The sequence below is a fragment of the Onychomys torridus genome, chromosome 16, assembly GCF_903995425.1.
Source record: "Onychomys torridus chromosome 16, mOncTor1.1, whole genome shotgun sequence".
Classification (NCBI taxonomy): Eukaryota; Metazoa; Chordata; class Mammalia; order Rodentia; family Cricetidae; genus Onychomys; species Onychomys torridus.
This window is the reverse complement of record NC_050458.1, coordinates 45,172,683-45,192,604: the sequence shown is the minus strand read 5'-3', so window position 1 is coordinate 45,192,604 and position 19,922 is coordinate 45,172,683. Positions and strand designations below refer to the sequence as shown.

Genomic DNA, 19,922 nt, shown 5'->3' with positions numbered 1-19,922 from the left:
AGCAAGGAGAGGCAGACTCAGCTTGTAGCTGAAGGGTTCCCACTGTGGGTTTAAGAGCTTTAACCTTGGGGCCGGTGTGTGGCTGGATGCTTTCTGATCATTCTGACATTTAATCCACCCGATATCCCCGTGTCCCCCACTTACGGAAAGGTACAGTGAAGCACATAAGGAAAGTGACTTGCCCAAGGTGACCCAGCTACTCAATTAGACAGGAACTGAATCTAAGCTGCCAGGCTGCAGAGCCCCAGCCCTTCATCACCATGCCTTTGCCAGGCTGCAGATGTCTGGTTCTGGGGTTCAGGGGCTATGCTCCTGGTCTCAGTCCTGGCCCTTAAGACATGCCCCTAAACACAGGTCACTGTGCTAAGGGGTGGGGCCATGGATCACCTCCAGTTCTTGCCAAGGGGCTGGATTTACAACCGGAGGGGCTGCCTGGCTCTCAGAGACCCCTTAAGCTGCAGTCCTTGCCTCGGGCCCTCCCCTGACTCCTGCCCCCCTCCCGGCGCTGACTCGGGGCCAGGGGAGGAAAGGCTGTCTCCACCCACCTCTTGCACTCTCCCTTCTCCTTTATAAAGGCCGGAACAGCTGAAGGGTGGCAACTTCTCCTGCAGCCGGGAGCAGCCTGCCTGCCTCCCCCGCTGCCTCCCTGAGGGCTCCCCTCCGGCCGCCAGCGCCCATCTTTCTTTCTCCAGAGAGATATTTTGCGCACACACACATACACACACGCGCAAAAGGGAAAGGAGGGGAGAAAAAAAAAAAAAGCCCACCCCCCAGCCTCGTTGCAACGAGTAAGCCGGAGCAGCCGCAGCTCGCAACCCGCAGAGGACGCCCAGAGCAGCGAGCCGGTGGGCGGATCGACCGACTGACCCGCGCCGCGTCCACCTGTCGGCCCCGGCCGGCCCAGAGCGCAGTGGGCGCGCCGCGCGCTCGGAGCAGCCGTGCCCGCCGCTCGGGCTCCGCGCCAGGGCGCACACGCTCCCGCCCCGCCACCCGGCCCGGGCGGGAGTTTGTACCTCTCCCTGCCCGGGTGCTTGGGCCGCCGCTGCAAAGCCAACTTTGGAAAAAAAGTTTTTTTGGGGAGACTTGGGCTTGGAGGTGCTCAGCCCTGCGCTTTCTGATCTGGGGAGCCTTTCCAAAAAATGTTGCAAAAAAGCTAAGCCAGCGGGCAGAGGAACACGCCTTTAGCGGGCGAGTGAAGACGAACCATCGACTGCCGTGTTTCTTTTCCTCTGGGAGGTTGGAGTCCCCTGCGCGCCCCCACACGGCTAGACGCCTTGGCTGGTTCGCGACGCAGCCCCCCGGCCGTGGATGCTCGCGTGGGCTCGGGATCCGCCCAGGTAGCGGCTTCGGACCCTGGTCCCGTGTCCAGGTCCTCCCCAGCCCCCCAGCGACGGAGCCGGGGCCGGGGGCGGCGGCGCCCGGGGGCCATGCGGGTGAGCCGCGGCGGCGGCTGCAGCGGCCTGAGCGCCTGATCGCGGCGGACCCGAGCGGAGCCCACCCTCCTCCCCAGCCCCCCACCCTGGCCGCGGGGGCGGCGCGCTCCGTCTACGCGTCCGGGGCCCCGCGGGGCCGGGCCCGGAGTCGGCATGAATCGCTGCTGGGCGCTCTTCCTGCCTCTCTGCTGCTACCTGCGTCTGGTCAGCGCCGAGGTGAGTTGCGACGGCGGCCGGGGATAGATCCCTTCCCTCGCCTCCCCAGCCCCCACGCCTGGCCGCCCCCTCCTCCCCCTGCAGTGAACTTTGGAGCCCTGCAGCGCGTGAGCTAGGCGCCGGGCACTGGGTGGCCCCAAGGGCTGGGAGGCCAGGTCCAGGGTTCTGGGCTCCATGAGGAGACAGCGGTGGGTTTCTCTTTCCAGTGGACCAACGTTTTAGCGTCCTAGAAGGTGTGTGTTGCCCTGCCCTCTGCTTCAGGAGCCAGAGCTCTTAAGCCCCTTCCCGGCCTGGGGAGACAGGGTGGGGTGGTATCTAGGGTGCCTATGGCATCGCGACCTCCTGAGACCACCTTGGAACCAGCTTGGGCTTTGGTTCTGCCCAGAACCCGGCCTGCCCTGGTGGTGTGCACCCTCGAACTCAGGATATCCATGGAGACCTTTGGCGAGGGTTCTGGTCCCACCCTAGCTTCTGCGCTGGGCTGGGGTGGGCACCTCGGGATCATGCTGGACGGTCCAAAAGCACCTTGTATCTTGGTGCAGGAGGCCCAGAGACAGACAGAGACATTAGAGAGACAGGCAGACAGACACACGGTAGGTTCAGACGCTTGAAGTAGAGACAGGACTTTGGAAGCGGGGGAGGGGGCGAGGGGGAAGGATCTGAAGGAATCCAGCCCCAGGGGCTGTGTGTGTCTGAGGCCCGGCCATACCTGCGCCCGCGCCCTGCGCGAGGAAGCACCTCTCTCCCCCGCATGCAGGCTGCGGAGCGCGCGCCTGCAGAAGCCTAGCTGCAAGGGAGGTGGGGTATGGAAACGTCTGCTGGAGCGATCAGGTCGGATCGGTGCCCCTACCCCTCCCAGCCTCACGTAGCAGTGAGTTGGCAAGTCTACCGGGAATCCAGGTGGGAAGGGGGCGGGGCAGGAGGAGGCGCGAGCTAGAGCGAGGCGAGGGCCGGGAGAGCTGCGTGTCCGGGTCCCGTCCCACCTCCGCCCGCTGAGGTCCAGAGCCCGCACCTAGTCGGCTGCGGGCAAGACCAGCCCGGTCGCCCCGCAGGCAAGCGTAGGGGAGAGGCGGCGGCGGCGGCACGGAAGGGGTTAAGGCAGAGGGCTCCGAGGCCGCGGCCCGACCTTGGGCCGCCGCCAGCGCAGGTTGTTTTGACCACGGAGGAGCCGTCTCCGTCTCCTTTTGTTCTTGGGGCTCCTCGAGGGCCGCCGGCCGCCCGCCCTGGGGGCCCCGCCCTTCCGCGGCCGCCCCCCGCGGCCGGAGCCCGAAAGAGAGCAAGCTGGGCATGGCCCTGCCGCTGCAGGCCCCTCGCGACGCCCCCTCCCCGCCTCGCCAGCAGCCCCCCGGGGCGCGGCCAGCTGTTGGGGAGGGGGACGCCGGGAGGCCCCAGCTGCCGCCTCGCCTTGCCGCGCCGCGGGGACCTGGGGGCTGGCCCGGTGCCAGGGCGTCCTGAGAACGGCGGCGCCCCGCGGCTGCTCTCCGCAGCCCACCCCGCCCGGCCCCCGACTCGCTCACTCACCCCACGCATGCACACTCCTGGCCGGAGGCGATGCTGCGCTCCCGCGGGCGGGCGGGCGGGCGCGCAGAGCGACGGGCACGCACTAAGGCGGCCAGGTCGCGCGCCCGCCGCCACGCCCGTGCACACGCGGGACACACGCGCGCGCGCGGCCCGAGTACACGTGCGCTCACACACCCACGCACGCACGCAGGCACGCACGCACAGCCCCTCTGTACACTCAGTGCCAGGTGCCCGCCCCCACGCAACAGGTGGGCCTGCCGTGGGCCCTGGCACCTCACCGCCTCTGTAGCCACCCCATTTCCTTCCTGGGGGGGTCTAAGGAGGAAAGGACAACCCCAGATCCTGATCTGGACTCCACAGCACCCATTTTTGGCCTGGTTAGGGCAGCTTGGCACCCCTCAAACTTTACCCCTCAGTAATGGTTTTTCAACCACCCCTACGTGGCTGACGGTGATGGAGTGACTCTGGAGTGCAGGGATAGCCAGGCATTTTTCATTTCAAATAAGCGCCCATTTGACCTCCCAAGACAGAAGGACGCTGCTTACCTGATGAGTGCGTCCCCTACACCTTTCCTACTTGGCTAATGCTGGCAAGGGTGTGGAGCCCGGCGTTCTGATGGGCTCTGCTGGATATGTAGCATTTGGGTGAGGGTTCCCAGGCCCTCTTACCATCCCAGCTGCCTCCAGCAGCACCCCACCACTCCCATGAACATTCGCATTTGGGGTTGAGGCTGCAACCCTCAGAAACTCATTTCTTGCTCCTCCATAGACTACTTCTGGGACCTCAGTTGCACTGCGTTTTGCAGTTGACTTTCCTGATAAGCATGAGGAGTGCTAGACTGAAATCATGAGGACCTGTCCCCATGGGAACCGGACCAAGCAAGCTCCTTAATCACCAGTGCAGAGAGACACAAGGAGGGCTTGCTTTTGGAGGTGACTCCAAAGTTGGCTGTGTTTAGATGGAGGCCTAGGGGTTGGAAGCAGGCTGGTAGTGTTGAGACAGGGCTGGAGAGTCTGAAAAGGCTGCTGAGGCCCCCATCTCCATCAGCTGAGCTGGCTTCCCAGAAGGTGACTGTCATGTGACAATCTGTCTGCCTCAGCACCCTTCTGCCGGGAAGGAGTGGAGGGGCCCCATAAGCCACCAACCACCCAGTCTCCTTCTGGCTTGCTAATGGCCACAGGGGGTAGGGAAACCCACTTGCTGGAATCCCCCTGCCTGGAAGTGTGAAAGTCAAGGTCAGATGGATTCTGGAGGCTGTAGAGCCAGGGAATACATGTGTGGAGGAATTAATTCAAGGTGTTCACTTTGGGTTCATAATGCCCTCCCTCCTTGGATGTTTTTCCCTGTGCTATATTTTCTTTCCAATTTTTTATTCGAGACAGGGTCTCACGTAGTCCAGGCTACCCTCCAACTCACTATATATGTGGGAATGGCCTTGAACCTTTGATGTGTCCTTACCTCCACCTCTAGAGTTACAGGTGTGCACTATCGTGTCTCACTATGACAGCTTTTCAAGTTTTGGGTTATTTAGCTGTCTGTTACCTGCTTTCTCCCATGAACTGGAAACTACACTAGAGAGATTTTTGTCTTGATTCCCACTGTGTTAGTGGGGTGCTTGAAGCCTGGACCATCACCAAATAAGTGTGGAAAGAACTATGAGTGAGCCCAGGCCAGGGGTGCTTTATTAACACAGCCTCAAGGAACCCTGGCCCCTGAGGATGGGGGCTGCTGGGTAGAAAAGCTGGTTCCAGAAGGCCTCTACGTTGTGCCCAGAAAGGGCTTCTTCAAAGAGCTTGCCTTTGTCGTCTAAATACGGCCTGAGACGCAAGCAGGCAGGCAGGCAGGCAGGCTTAGGAGGTCTTGTCAGCTTCTGCCCTTTGCCAGCCACAGACAACGCCCTGGGTGCTGGGCAGAGAGCCCGTCTCCCTCATTACAGTGGCAGCAGGCTGCGGAGTGTGTATCTCTGCCTCTGTGTGTGTGTGTGTGTGTGTGTGTGTGTGTGTGTGTGTGTGTGTGTGCTGGGGCCCAGGTGGAGGGTGGGGTTCAAGCCCTTTTGATCTGCCAGCCTGGCTGGGAGCAGGTAACTCACCTGGCCTCGAGCTAGCTTGTGCCTCCTGCAGCTGGCGTTGGGGGCGGGGCAGGGAGGAGGCTGTTTCTCTTGGCTGCCAAGCTGGCTTGGCCCCCGCTGCTTCCATGCCACACCCTTGTCCTACCAGGAGTCCCAGGTCTGAGATCTGGGGCAGCTTCTTCAAGATGTCAGGTTCCTTTCTTATGTAAGGGGTGCCCACCTAGAGGCTTCCAGAACCTGTGGCAGAAAATTCAGGCTTCAGCAGCTCCACATTGGGGGATGGGGTACATGCAAACACAGGGACTCTGACTGCAGACATGTGCTCCTGAGAATCTACCCAGAGCACTGCATCCTGGAGTGGACCTCAGGCTAACTAACTGTTCACACCCCCAGTCCTGGAAGAGACCCACCAGCCCACGGGGCACCTGGTAGTGTCAGTGTGGAGCTAGGTGCCTTTTCCTGTGGCCCAGCGTGGGGGATAGTGCAAAGCCACACTCCGTCCCGGGGGACCGCAGCTCTCCACCCACCTGTCACCATCCTTGAAAGTATTGTGAGCGTCTGGCCCAGGACATGTGTGCGGTCTGCCCTCAAGGAGCCATATAAAGAGTTGGTGAGGACAGCAATAACAGCTTGTGACATGCCCTTTATTTGGGGCGGCTCTGCTCTGTACAGTTACACTTACCAGGGACCCCGGGGCCAGCTATGGTCAGCCCCATTTAAGGGAGGAGGAGGACACCATTTGTTTGTCAGTGGCGCTGGGACTGAGCCCAGGACCTCACCAATGCTAGACAATCATTCTGTCACTGAGCTGCACACTCAAGCCCTTTCTTTGTTTATATTCTGTGACAGGGTATTGCCAAGTGTCCCAGGCTGGCCTTGAACTTATTCTTTAGCCCAGGGTAGCCTTGAACTTGCAATCCTTCTGTCTTCAGCCTTCTAGTAGTTAGCATTATAGGACTGTGCACGTCCAGTTGAAGGTAAAGTTTTTGATGATTTATTCTGAGCACCCTGGTTCTCTTTACCCGGGGAGCCCTGGATTTCCTCTTTTGTGGGTTTCTCTCCCCTGGCACTGTGAGTATTTGGGACCAGTGATGCTGTATCCTGTGTGACATCCTGCATACTGTGGGATGGTGGAGCAGCATCCCTGCCTCTCTACCCACGGATGCCAGCAGCCTGTCTGTAGCCATGACCACCAAAAATGTCTTCAGATGGTGTCAGTGTCCCCGGGGTACCATCCCTGTAATTGAGACCATTGCTGTAAGAAGAGATAGAGCAAGGATCCAGCAGGAATCTCAAATGATGTTGGGACCAGTGGCATTGGAACAGAGGGGAAGCATGCTTGAACTGTTCCTGGTGGGCCCAGAGAGGGTAGGCATGCTATGGCCTCAGAGGGACTCACCTCTGCCACTGACTGGTTACCTAGACTTGTGGCTGTGGATTAATTTCAACAAGCCTCAGTTTTCCCATCTGGAAGATGGGACTAATGTTAATGTTAAGCTCAGGATTGTACTTTGAGCATCATTTTGTTCAGTAGGTGGCTGGCATGAAGATAACACCTGAGAGGACAGAGGACACCCCCCCCCCCCCCCGAGAAAGGGACAATCCTTCACAAATTTACCAGTATTTATTGAGCACCAGCTGAATGCTTTTCTCACCTCCACAGTTTCCATCTGGGGTTTTTCCCACTCAGCCTCAGGGGTGAGTTTGTCTCCATATTGATGACCTCCTTTGCTTGGTGGACTGAGGCCTGAGGTGTCCACTAGGCCTGTTGAGGGCTCAGCTTACTCTGCCTCCCTGGCAGCTCCAGCCATCCCTTGAGTGGACAAGGAGAGCCTGGCAGAAAAACTAGATTCCACCCCTCGCCCCCCCCAGGCTAATTGAGTCACCACTCCAAACACCTCTCATTCCCTCGGGCAAGCAAGCCACCTTCCCAGCCTAGCTGGGGCTTGCCTCTGTTCCTTCTGCCATCGCCAGCCAGCATTAGAATGCAATCGAATGTCCTAACATCCCCAGTTCATAGATAAGAGCCAGGACCAGAGAGAGGCAGTGGCCAGCTAGAGAGAGGTCACTCTGCAGATGGTAGCAGCATGAGGCAAGGAATCTTTGAATACCAGTTCTGAGACTGACAAACCTCGGGGGCAGTGGCCTTCTCTAGACCAGCTTTAAATCATCTGTCCTGCACGACTCTGCCCAACTGGGAAGGTGTAGACACTTGGTAGACACCAAGCCACTGGCCCCACCCCTAACCTCTCCTTCAGACCTCTGACATCCCTAGGCTACACGGCGGATTTGTAAACTCCATGATTGAACAAAGTGACCCAGATGCTGAATGGGTTCCAGGAGCCAGATTTCAAGGTGTTATGTCCCCTCAGCCCCCAGCCTGGTATCTTCTAGTTCCTAGGTTGACATGGGGGACAAGAGGTGGGTGTGACTGAATCCTGGAGTTTTTCCTAAACATTACCACAAGTGTCAAGGATCACAAAGCCTTTTTTGGGGGGAGGGGGTGATACTGGGTTTCTCTATGTTGTCCAGGTTAGTCTGGAACTCCTGGGCTCAAAAGATCTTCCTGCTAGGAATAGTAGCTCACATATTTATTTATTTGTTTGTTTGTTTGTTTATTGGTGTTTTGGAGACAGGGTTTCTCTGTGTAGTTTTGGTGCCTGTCCTGGATCTTGCTTCAAAGACCAGGCTGGCCTCGAACTTCAGAGATCCCCCTGGCTCTGCCTCCCGAGTGCTGGGATTAAAGGCGTGTGCCACCACCGCCCCGCAGTAGCTCACATTTTTAATCTCGGCATTTAGTAGAGGCAGGTGACTCATTGAGTTAGTCTATGTGTCAAGTTCCAGGCCAGCCAGCCAGGGTAACATACTACCATGTCTCAAAAAAAAAAAACCAAAACCTAGCCGGACAGTGGTAGTGCACACCTTTAATCCCAGCACTCGGGAGGCAGAGGCAGGCAGATCTCTGTGAGTTCGAGGCCAGCCTGGGCTACAGAGCGAGATCCAGGAAAGGCGCAAAGCTACACAGAGAAACTCTATCTCAAAAAAAAAAAAAAAAAAAAAAAACCAGGCTAGTCCAATGGGACCTCTCCCTCCCTCTCTCTCTCCCTCTCTCTCTCCCTCTCTGTCTCTCTCTAAATCCTGGTGTGATCAGACACCAGCGGCCTGGGTATTGAACCCGGGTCCTCTGGAACATCCGTCAGTGCTCTTAACCACTGAGCATCTCTCTTCTCACGGGAACATTTTTCTCAATGGAGCTTCTTTCTTCACAATTGGCTCTAGCTTGTGTCAGGTTGACAAAAACCAGCAAGGACGCAAAAAAAAAGATCTTCTTGCCTCAGCCTCTAGAGAAGCTTGGGACTACAGGTGGGCACCTGGCTCTCAGCAAGTGTCTGAGACACATAGCTTTTGAGGAGATTCCCGCCCCCACGCTAGCTGGCCAGGGGCAAGAGCTTCTTCTCCACCTTAAACAGTGGGAGAGCAGCACCCCTCCACCCCTAAACACACGCGCGCGCGCGCACACACACACACACACACACACACACACACACACACACACACCTGTGCTTAGTTACTCAAAGCTCCGGTCCCAGGTGGTTCAGTGAACACAGGGCAGGACTTCTGTACTTCTTAGTCCAGGGAAACTGAGGCACAGAGTGGCTTAGTCCTCTCGGGGCTTCCCTCAGGCTGCATGGTCTTGTCACAAGCCTGCATGTGTGTACGCCCTGCATGTGTGTGCACTCATTGTGGTCCCAGCCCTCAGACATGTCTTGGCATCTGGCGCCTTTCCTTTGCCTCAGGACACTTCCCGGTCCCTTCTGCCCTCACCTCTCTCTCCGAGCGGTTAGCAGCAGGCTCTTCAGACTCCTGGGGCTCTGTGGGATGTGGCAGTGACCTTTCTCTACAGCTGTATGAATGTGATTGTGGGACCTGCGGTTTCCCTGGAGGAAGCTGGCTTGTAGTGAGGCCTGTTAAGGTTCTAACTAGGTTTCAAGTGTTTGGTGACAGGCCAGAGGGGCTCTAAAAATAGAGTTTGGTTGGGCATGGGGCATGCATGGGTAAGCTTTCAGGTTTCCCGGTTGGGCCTGAGGATTCCCTTATTTCCTCTTTGGCAGGGACTAAGTCTGTAGCACTGGGCCACACAGCCTTCTGAGACCACACAACTCAGCAAGCATTAAGCACCTCTTGGGCTTCGGGGCTGGAGTACACACTTCACGGTCATTGTCTGAGCGAAGCCTCTGTTCACACTGGGTTTGGGGGCCCTGCATAAACAGTGTGTGTGTGTGTGTGTGTGTGTGTGTGTGTGTGTGTCTTAGCTACCAGGTATGGAAGGAAAGTATCGAGAAATGAGATTGTTGGAGTTTCTCCAGGATCTGTGATCTGATGGGGGGAGACAAATGTAGACAAGCCGGTAGAACTGGGGGCAAGTCTGGATGCTGTGGAGGGCTAGGGTGAGGCATCTCAGCCTGGATTTAGCTCTTCATGCCATTGGGCCTCCGTGCTCCTGGCTCAGCCTTGGATCCCACCTACTCCAGCCTTACTGTCTACTTGTTGGGGACAGGGGGGCCTCATAGGAGCTTTATGCAAGAGCAAGCGTGTGGTTGGCAAGCCTTGTGAGTCTTCACCTCAGTTGACTCAGTTCCTGGTGTCTGCCCAACAGGGGGACCCCATTCCCGAGGAGCTCTATGAGATGCTGAGTGACCACTCCATCCGCTCCTTCGACGACCTTCAGCGTCTGCTGCATGGAGACTCCGTAGGTAAATCGGATCCTCCTCCAGAACCTCAGCCTCCACTGGTGCTTGGGAAAATGGGGAGGGACAGGGAAAGCAGGGACACCCCTCTTGACATAAGGAAATTAGATCCGTGGCACATCCCAGTGAAGGCCTGACCACACCTACCCAGGGCAGGGCAGAGTAGGCAGGCGGGTTGGTACCTGAGACATGGGGTGTGGGAGAAGCAGCACCCACGTGTGACTCTGGCTTGGTGCAGAGGGTGGGGTTCCCGGAGCAGGACGGGCAGAGAGAAAGTTCTCAGGGCTTGTACTGAGTACCTATCCAGGTGTGGATCCAGCTGAAAAGGGTAGGGCTATAGAAGCCATCTCCCTGCTCCTCTGGCCCCGCGCCTGGTCATCAGGGTCTCCTGGGGACACCTGGCCAGGACCAGCTGGCAGCCCTGCCCATGCCCAAAAGTGTACCGGGCAAATGGGCACGTGCTTGGTGGCACACACGTGGCGGGGCCGGCGGGTTGGGCTGGGAATGTATTTATAAATGCAGTCTTCAGAGCAAATTCCATTCTATTCTAACCTCTGGCCTGGTCCCTGGAGCCCTGTTCAGCAGCACCGCCCCCCCTCCACGCACCCGCGGGCCCTTGTCCCTCTGGGGTCCTGTCTCTTTGTCACTTTGTAATCCTTGCCCAGATGCTATCTGCGGGGGAACAGCACTTCCTGCCTTTGTTTCCTCTCTCCGTTGGGCCCCTGGCTCCTTCTCAAAAGCATTCCCGGGCCCTTTCAATACCGCCTGGGCTGGGGGGTGGCAAGGCAGGCAGGAGGGGCCCCCAGCTGGGCCCACCTATTGTTCACCAGGGCCCCCACCCGATGTCTCCCACCCGTGCCCGGCTGGCCAACCCTGGCCACACAATGGGGCAACTTCCAAATTTAGCTTTCTTGCTGTTTCTTTCCAAGGCGCTCTGCCGCCCAGCTCAGGCAGCCCCTCCACGCCCCTGGTGGGGGTCGGGATCTTGGATGTGAGGTTTTTCAATAGCGGGCCTGTTTCGAGGCAACCATGTGGCTATTTTTTTCCTAATCAACTTAACCTTTCCACAAAGCACATCTCTCCCCATCTCCTCCCCACCAGGGACATTCCAGAGATGGCAAGAGAAAGGAAGAGAATAAGGGACAGACAGACAGGCTGACGTGGTCAACACTGTTGGGTTGGACAAAGCAGACCAGTCAGTCAGTCAATGGCGATCTGCAAGATTCCTGGGATCCTAGATGGGGTGGCAGCTGGCAGAAGCTTTTGCCTTTGATGGGACCAGTGGGCTGGGGAAAATATATGAGTCCCAGGGTGCCATAAGGAGGTGGCAGAGGCTTGTCTCCAGCGTCCCTCAGTGCATTTGCTGATCCTCACTAGTGAGAGAGACAAAGGGGCTATCCACCTTCAAGATCAAGTTCAAAATCTCTTCACCACTTGATGGTCCCAGTGCTGCTAGGCAGCCCTGGCCAATGTCTTAGGACCTCTTAGGTGTGAGGGTGGACATGTCACCAAGGAGAGCTGGTAGCCCTGAGAGGAAAGGACTTCCAGCTTAGAGAAGGAAGAGAAGCCCAGAAAGATGAAAGCTGAGGAGAGAGCCGAGGTAGTGTGGCTGGCACAGGCCCCTAAACACCCCCCAACCCCTCCCCATACACCCCCTTCCCTCTCCACCCTTTCTCTCTGCAAAGCAGTAGGGCCATTGTCAAAGCTCCAGAAGGCTGGACTGGGCCTGCTAGCCCCGAGGGGATTCTGGGAATTTCTCCATTCAGCACTTCCTATGGGAACGCTTTGGAGGGCACTGGGAACTGGCCTCCAGTGCTCTGGGTCCCTGCTCCACCCTGGAGGCTGAGGAGGGCGCGCTGACAGTAGCAAAGGGATATTTTTAACTCCAGTTGACATGGGTTCTGGCCAAAAATGGGGCTAAAAACCCGGAGTGAGGCTGGAGACTCCCAAAGATGCCGTCAGGCCCCACCAGCCCCACTGAGCCATTTGTCTGCCCAAGACTTTGCCGGGTTGCCTCTTCAGGGCCAGGGATCTCAGGTTTAGAGAGCACTAAGGGCAGGGTCTCAGAGGGTAGAGATGCTATTCTCAACCCAGTCCTGTGGTAGCAGCCTGGGCCAGCATGCCTGACGGTGCTTTCTCTTGCAGATGACAATGGGGCTGAGCTGGACCTGAACATGACCCGAGCACACTCTGGAGGCGAGCCAGAGAGCTCATCTAGAGGAAGGAGGAGCCTAGGTAATACCAAGGGTCCATATAGTGGCCCCTCAAAGGGTGGGATCCAGGGAAGAAAAAAGCCAGGGCACATAGCCATCCTGGATTGGGAGTCACCTCCCAGTCCCTTCCCTACTGTTAGGACTGAACGAGACGTATAGCTGTCTTTGAAGTTGAGTTACCATTTCCTCTGCCCCATGTTTTGCTTTTAAAATACAGTGGTTTGGGTCTTTTGTTTTTGAAACAGGGTTTTATTACACAGCCCTGGCTAGCCTGGAACTCACTAGGTAAACCAGACGGGTTTTGAGTTCACAGAGATCTGCCTACCTCTCCCTCTGCCTTTACACTCGATTGCTTCCCCACTCCAACTCTGGAATAGATGTGGTTAGCTCCACTCCAGAGGCCTAGAAACCAGGGTGGAGAAACTGGAATGGAAGGACTGAGGTCAGAGGGCTTATTTGTCACACTTGAGCCCAAGGTATTCTGGGTGGGTTCTCTGTCCACTATGGGCCAGGGCTGCACTGTGGCCTAATGCAGAGGCACCAAGCTGAGCTTAGGAATGCTGGTTGTTCCTTGGCAGAGACCAAGCCAGTAGATCTGAAGGCCTTAGAGAAGCCTTCTGGGGTGAAACAGGTGGCCACCTACAGTGTCCAAGGCACTGGAGCTGTGGCTACCGGAACCTACGGTCTCCAAGCCTCTGAGAACCTTTCTCTGTAGATAATTGAGCGCTTGCTGTAGGCTTCAACCCACCTTCTTCCTCTCAGCTCAGGTGAGAGGCATAGCTCTGCTGTTACCCCATTTCACAGATGAGGCAGATGAGGCTTTGAAAGAAAGAGCCACTTAAGAATAGACCAGTGCAGGCAGCTGGTGGTGGCGCATGTCGTTAATCCCAGCACTCTGGAAGCAGAGGCAGGCAGATCTCTGTGAGTTCGAGGCCAGACTGGTCTACAGAGTGAGCTCCAGGATAGTCAGAGCTATCCTGGATAGTTTTGTCTTGAAAACAGCAAACAGCAGTAAAAGGCCAGTGCAAGCCAGCAGGCTGACAGTGGAGGAGGACTTAGGTAGGCCAACCCCACTGCTGTGTGAATCTGAATAATCAGGATCCAGGACGACTGGACAGGTGTGCACTAAACATTTACAAGATCACATGGGATGATCTAGCCTGATGCTGACCATGCTTCTTGGGGGGGTAGATCTCTCTGTCCTCATTTTCAGATGGGGTAAACTGAGGTTCAGGGTGGTCCAGCCACCTCTCCAAGTTCAGGGCTATCTGGATGGGGGTGTGGTTCCAAAGGAGACAGCCCTCTCCTGACAGGCCTCCTCCCACCCAGGTTCCCTGGCAGCCGCAGAGCCTGCGGTGATCGCCGAGTGCAAGACTCGCACAGAGGTGTTCCAGATCTCGCGGAACCTCATCGATCGTACCAACGCCAACTTCCTGGTGTGGCCGCCCTGCGTGGAGGTGCAGCGCTGCTCTGGCTGCTGCAACAACCGCAACGTGCAGTGTCGGGCCTCGCAGGTGCAGATGCGGCCGGTGCAGGTGCGCAGACTCCGCCCCGCCCCGGGTCAGGCCCCGCCCTAGGTCGAGCCCCGCCCCAGCGGCAGACCCGCTGCCGCTGCCGCTGCCGTGGGTTGAATAGCTGGGTGTTCCTGGGACGCACTCTCCGAGGCGTCTCAGACCGCAGTCACCGAAAGTCAGACAGGGTGCGACTGCGTATGCTAAGTAATGGATCAATGTCACCTGCTCTACAGGAATACAGTCCCACAGTGTTCCTGTCTTCAAACGTCTGACACTTAGAAGAATGTTCAGGACAACTGCTCAGGCCCCCTCAACGCTCCATCATACTCAGGGACCCCTACACTTAGGGCTTTCATCTGTCTTTTTGGCAAGCTTTGTCTTTAACGAAGGTGCCACAGAGTGTCCTCCAGGTGGCAAGCGCCATAGGAACCGGGGGCCCCACTGACAAATAAATGGCCCAGCCCTATGGCCACCTTGTTTTTGGAGGGAGTTGGGCACAGATGCTAATCTGTCGGAGGGACCCAGAGGCTGTGTCTGAAGCGCCTGCTCTCATGTGGACAGGGCAGTGCATAGGCAGAGCCTGCCTTCTAACTCTGGAAGACCAGGTCTCTGTACCCTGGGTCAGCCTTCCCTTTTCACCGGCCCCCTGGGCACACAGCACAAAGCTTAGCACCAGCCCTCCCCAGTGCACTGGCTATGTGGCCGAGCTCTCCTTTTCTGCCCTCTGCCTGTGGCCTCTGCCCAGTCTCCTGCCTGTCTTCCACTCCTGGCCTATCCCTGTGACCCAGATTACAAAGGAATGACATGCTATGCTTCCCCACCCACCATGGCAGTATCTCCTGTCCTCAGCTTTAGGGAGAGACACCTGACAGCTGCCTTCCCGGTTCCAGCTTCTCTTCTAGATAAGGCCTCATTCGCTTCCTTCCAGATAACCATCTCCCCACCCCCTCCCCTGCTCTGCTGCAGCCCCTGGCCAATGCTCCAGGAACCAGGACCCACAGGACTCAGGCTCTACCCGGAAATGCCTTTCTCCCACTCTTGGGGGGGGGGGGGCTCATAGCCGGGGGGGGGGTTGGGGGTTGGGGGGGGGGAATGTGTTGCTACAGCAAAGCTAGAGGCCGGGTCAGCTGGGTGGAAGGGCTTGTTTTGATGGAAAAGCTCTGAGAGGAGCAGAGGGCAAGACCTCGCTATTGTTTGGTCCAGAGCCTCCCTCTGCAGACAGGCCTGGCTTTTGGCTTTCGAGGAATGAGCTCAGCGCTGGAGACTGCCAGGCGTGTGTATGACTGCTCCTGCCCAGGTGGCTTCTACAGGGGCGTTCTGCTCGTTCTGTCCTTCAGGTGAGAAAGATTGAGATTGTGCGGAAGAAACCCATCTTCAAGAAGGCCACAGTGACCCTGGAGGACCACCTGGCCTGCAAGTGTGAGACAGTAGTGACCCCTCGGCCTGTGACTCGAACTCCTGGGACATCCCGGGAGCAGCAGCGAGGTAAACCACCTTCCTGAGGGCTGCTTGGGGGTGGGGGAGCTCAGCCTCTTTTCCTGGTCATGGCTAGGTCAGGGTGGGTCTCGAAATAGGAGTCAGGAGGCTGGGCAGAGTGTTCAGTGGGGAGAATGCTTGCTGAGCAAGCATGAGGACCTGAGTTTGAATCCCTGGTAGGGCATGGTAGCTGTGTCTGCCATCCCAGCACTGGGAAGGTGGAGATCGGTGGATCCCAGGGGAGCATCAGATGCCAGTCTAGCTGTTGGTGAGCTCCAGGTTCAGAGACCCTGTCTCAGAAAGTGAGATGAAGAGCAATTGAGAAGGACACTTGACGTCAACCTCTAACTTCATATGTGTACCTGTGTGCACGAGTACACACCCACCCACACACCTGAACCCACACAGTGCATATACCACACACACACACACACACACACACAACTATTAATGGAGATCAGATGGATAGATCTCTGGTTCAATTTGAGACTTTTGATCTCACTGAGAACAATCTAGATTCTTCCCAGCCTAAATGAGGCTGCAGACCTGCCCTTGCTACCAACCAGTCCCCTTCCTTATGCTATCTACTGGAGGTACACAGGTAAAGGCTGGGCCTCTGTATAGCTGGGACGTGACAGGTGGGTCTGATGTTCAAGCATTCATCAGATGAGTTCATGTCGTTGGTTCCACAAGTGTCAGACAGCTAGATTTGGGTTGAAAAGTCTCAGAGGCTCCTCCTGTTTCTGTAGTGGAGGTACTTGAGGTCCAAAGAGGCTGGGGCCTCGCTCCAGATCACACAGCCCATCCTAGGCCAGTGGTGTCCCAGAATTCCCTGCCTGGCTCTTCCCTCACCCTGGCCGCTCTCTTTGGCTCTCACTCACCTACTTTACCATCTATACCATAGAAGAATTCGGAAGTGTTAGTACTGGAATGTTCAGAATACTGAGGGACTCTTCCAGGTTTATCTCTAGTACAGCACAGGTCAGTGCTGGTTCTTTGGTTCTTAGGCTCAAACCTCTACCATTTGTGAGTTGGGTGAATTGGCTTAGGCTTGGACCAGCCCAGCCTCCTGCACACATGGCCTGGCCTTTGGGGGTGGGGTGGGGCTGATCCATGGCCCTCCTGGGTGTCATCCCTCCAGAGAGTCTGAGCTCCCCCAGATCTCTACACTGTAAGGAAAACTTTGTGTCTGCATCAAAGGGAGGCTGCCTCCCTAAATGGAGGCCAGGGACTCTCCAGTGGCTCCCAGGAAGTGCTGGCCCCCTGCCTAGTTTTCTCAAGACCAGAAGGAAGAGAAATTGAGAGTCAGCCTGGCCCAGGGCTCCCAGGAACTGTCAGTTCAAGCAAGTGTTCGAAGTGTGATGCACAGATAGATCCCAGAGCTTCAAACAGCTCTCTGCCTCAGTTTTCCCAACACTATAGGATGAATAATCTCCACTGTGGAAATAAAGGATCCTATGGTGGAGCCAGGTGCATGGCAGGTGCTTGCTGAGGTTCTGGTTCTGTTGATGCACTTTCTCAACCTGGGAGGTCACAGCTGCTTTAAAGGCATGGGCACAGAGTGGTTACGTGACTTGCCCCATGGCACACACATATCTTCAGAGCCCAGGTTTGGCCTAGGGCTGACCCCCTGACTTAAGCTGTGGCCCAGCCTTCCATTCTGCTTCTCGGAGTACCCAGGAATTTGAATGGCTCAGCTCCAAGCAAAGTCTGGTTCTGGCCTGAAACCCAGTGGCCTCCTCTTCACCTTGTGCCTAGAGGAGCCAGAGGTCTCAGTAGGAGTGCTAGCCAGGAAGATGGGAAGCAAGAGGGTCACAGTGACTGGCCACCACTCATGCTGTACTGTGCCTGACCCTGACCCTGACCCTGCAGTTCTGTGCAGGAACTAGGCGCCTTGGGTAGCTTGATCTTTCTGCAGTCCAGCTGTGGTGCAAGACAACCAGTCCCAAAATGGCCTCTCTAGCCAGATCTTTCATGTGGTGAGACAAGGTGGCCAAACTACCAAGGTGGCCAAACTACCAAGGTGGGTTGTGTCCATCCTCTGAAGATATTATGTACATGATGGGTACATAGTGCCAGCAGGACCTCCTGTTGGGTCTGAGGGATCTGGGGCCAGGCTGTCTGCAGGAAGTGTGAAAATAAGCCCCTCCATCTCTGAGTAGTGACAAGGACTTGGGGACCACTTTGAAACATAACCTCCTGGGTCAGGCACTGCTTGGCCAGCATACTGCCATGTAATCTATTCCCATTCCCCTTTCCCATGAGGTGGGCCATCCTCTTGCCTCACTCCCAGATAGAGAAACTGAGGCCTAGGAAGGTTCAGTCGCATCCCCAGAGCCCACAGCTAGTGGGGAGGGGGGCTTGGCTTTGACCTCATGAGGTCTGACCTTGACCCTCCCCCTCTTCCTGAGCCAGCCCTAAGGCTTGCAGCAGGTGTTGGGGTACAAAGAGAATACCCCATAACCATCACATGCTGACAAACATTTTTTCTTCTGGAGCAGCCAAGACGCCTCAGACTCGGGTGACCATTCGGACAGTGCGGGTCCGTCGGCCCCTCAAAGGGAAGCATCGAAAATTTAAACACACACATGACAAGGAGGCGCTGAAGGAGACCCTCGGGGCCTAGGGGCATCGGCAAGCGTGTGGGCAGGTAAGAACCTGGCAAGGAAGCCAAGGCTCCCCCTGGCTGTGGCTTAGAATTGGGGTGAGGGCCAGCGGGAGCCTTTGCTCCCTTCAACCCAGGCACCCCTGAGGTTTTTCTCCTGCTGTACTGCGCCTCAGCCTCTCCAAGAGGGTGTCTGTCCTACCATTCCAGTTCCCCAGGACTCCCCCATCCCAGCCCTGGGGCCTGCTGGAAGCACGACAGCTGGAGCCCCAGTTCCTTGTCTTGGTATGGGGGGGGGGGGGCTAGGAGCCAAGAGAGCCCCTGAGCCATCTCTGACCCCATGCCCCTCTGCTCTGCCCACAGGGTTATTTAATATGGTATTTGCTGTATCGCCCCCATGGGGTCCTTGGAGTGATAATGTCGTTCCCCGCCCCCGTCCGTCTGTCTCGATGCCTGATTCGGACGGCCAATGGTGCTTCCTCACCCCGCGTGCCCGGCCACCTCCACCAGCAGCAGCCCTTCGGCCTGCCCTGCAGCTCCAGAAGCAAACAAAGGACTCCATTCCGTGCTGCTTCTTCCCTTGACCTGGAGAACCTGGGACAAGTGTGCAGGAGCCTCACGGGGAGGGCTTGGCCTGAGGACTTCTGCATGTCCTGCCTGGTTCCTGGAACCCTGGCCAGCCAGCAGGGAACACTTTCAGGCAGGCTAGAGTGGGTCCCTTGTAGTCCTGTGGCCAAGACCACATGGGGGAACACAGACGAGAGGAACCCTCATGGCACCCAGATCTGCCACTCATCTCTCCCTGTCCCCTCAGCCCATAGTGGCTTTTCATTTTCTAAGTATGAAATCATGGAAGATATGAACTCGTCTGGGCAGGTGGCCACACGCCTTCTCTGATGGATTGGAGGTGCAGTGTGCTTGTGACCTGGGCCACGTCCCCTGCTTCTCTCCACCTCCCCTACGTTCACTTCTGTTCATTTCTCTACCTCCACTCCATGTCTTCTTCCTCATGTACTCTTCAGTCTGCTCCACTGTGGGTGCTTGGATCCTGACCGAGGCTCTGAAGGACCCTGTCGTTCTTCCTTAGGACAGGAGCCCTGTCTGTCACATCCCGCACTAGCCAAGACTGACAAGTCATGTTGTGTGGGATGCACGTTGCACAGGGGCACTGCATGTGGAGAATTCTGTTCACACCCTAAAATACGGCCAATTTGTCTATTTATTGGGACTCTCTGGCAGATGTAGGTCAAGCCTCCGAGGAAAGGAAGCCTTGTTTTAATTCGTACCGAGGCCCTGTGTGGACTGGCTGTGTGTGCCCTGACCAAGCCTGACGCTTGGAAGGAGCTTGTGGTGCTCGGGAAGCCGCGCACTCGATGGCCCATTGCCTCCACTCCCCCAGCCTCAGCTTCAGCTGTCCCGGCAGGTGTGGGACACTAGGTCATCCCCAAGGGAGGGCCAGGCAGCCCTTGTCCTCTCCTCTGCTTACACATTACCCCTCAGATCTCTGGTGGTTTCACCTGGTGGCTTCTTCCAGGAAGCTAGCGGGTAGGCTGGAAGTGGGGGAGAGAGGGAGAACCCTAGAGCCTTCAGGAGGACTGGGGTTGACGCACCCACCTTCCCCCCCCCCCCCCTCCCCACACTCTTCCCTCCCTCTCCCAGGTCCACTTCCTTCAGTTTGTAAAGTTGGTGATTATATTTTTGGGGGCTTTCTTTTTATTTTTTAAATGTAAAGTTTATTTATATTCCGTATTTAAAGTTGTAAAAAAGGGAAGAAAAACAAAAAAAACCACAAAACAAAACCAAGTGAATCTTCCGGAAGTCTGTCTGTTGGCATCGGTGTGACAATTGACCTTTCCGTGTTGGCAAGATTCGCCAACAGCTTGCTACATCTTCTTCTCACTCAGGGAGGCTAGGCACCATTGGGCATCCTCATGTGCACACACAGACACATGCTCTCTGTGCTCATGCATATTTGGGCCTGGCTCCAGGGGCAAGCCTCTGTCTCAGAGAGGGAGAGTTGGGCCTGACCCCAGAGCAGGACCCAACACCTGGACCCCTGGACCTGCTCTTCTGGAGAGACTCATTTCTGTTGAACAGGATCTCCAGGGGAATGTAGAACCCCAGCATT

The 19,922-nt window shown here is 56.8% G+C and overlaps 1 protein-coding gene across 2 annotated transcripts; it reads left to right on the top strand.

Moving 5' to 3' along the window:
* Positions 1 to 597: 597 nt before the first annotated feature.
* Positions 598 to 19,602, top strand: Pdgfb (platelet derived growth factor subunit B). Of its 2 annotated transcripts, none has more exons than XM_036208014.1 (7): positions 598 to 1,649; positions 9,896 to 9,992; positions 12,132 to 12,221; positions 13,529 to 13,734; positions 15,051 to 15,198; positions 17,691 to 17,839; positions 18,158 to 19,602. In XM_036208014.1, exons 1-6 carry the CDS (start codon positions 1,587 to 1,589, stop codon positions 17,813 to 17,815), a joined length of 729 nt encoding a protein of 242 aa, XP_036063907.1. In that variant the 5' UTR covers positions 598 to 1,586; the 3' UTR covers positions 17,816 to 17,839; positions 18,158 to 19,602. The 2 variants fall into 2 exon arrangements, with proteins under 2 accessions (XP_036063907.1, XP_036063908.1); XM_036208015.1 differs by lacking the exon at positions 598 to 1,649 and adding an exon at positions 1,863 to 1,882 and having other exon boundaries at positions 18,158 to 19,592.
* The last annotated feature ends 320 nt before the right edge of the window (positions 19,603 to 19,922 follow it).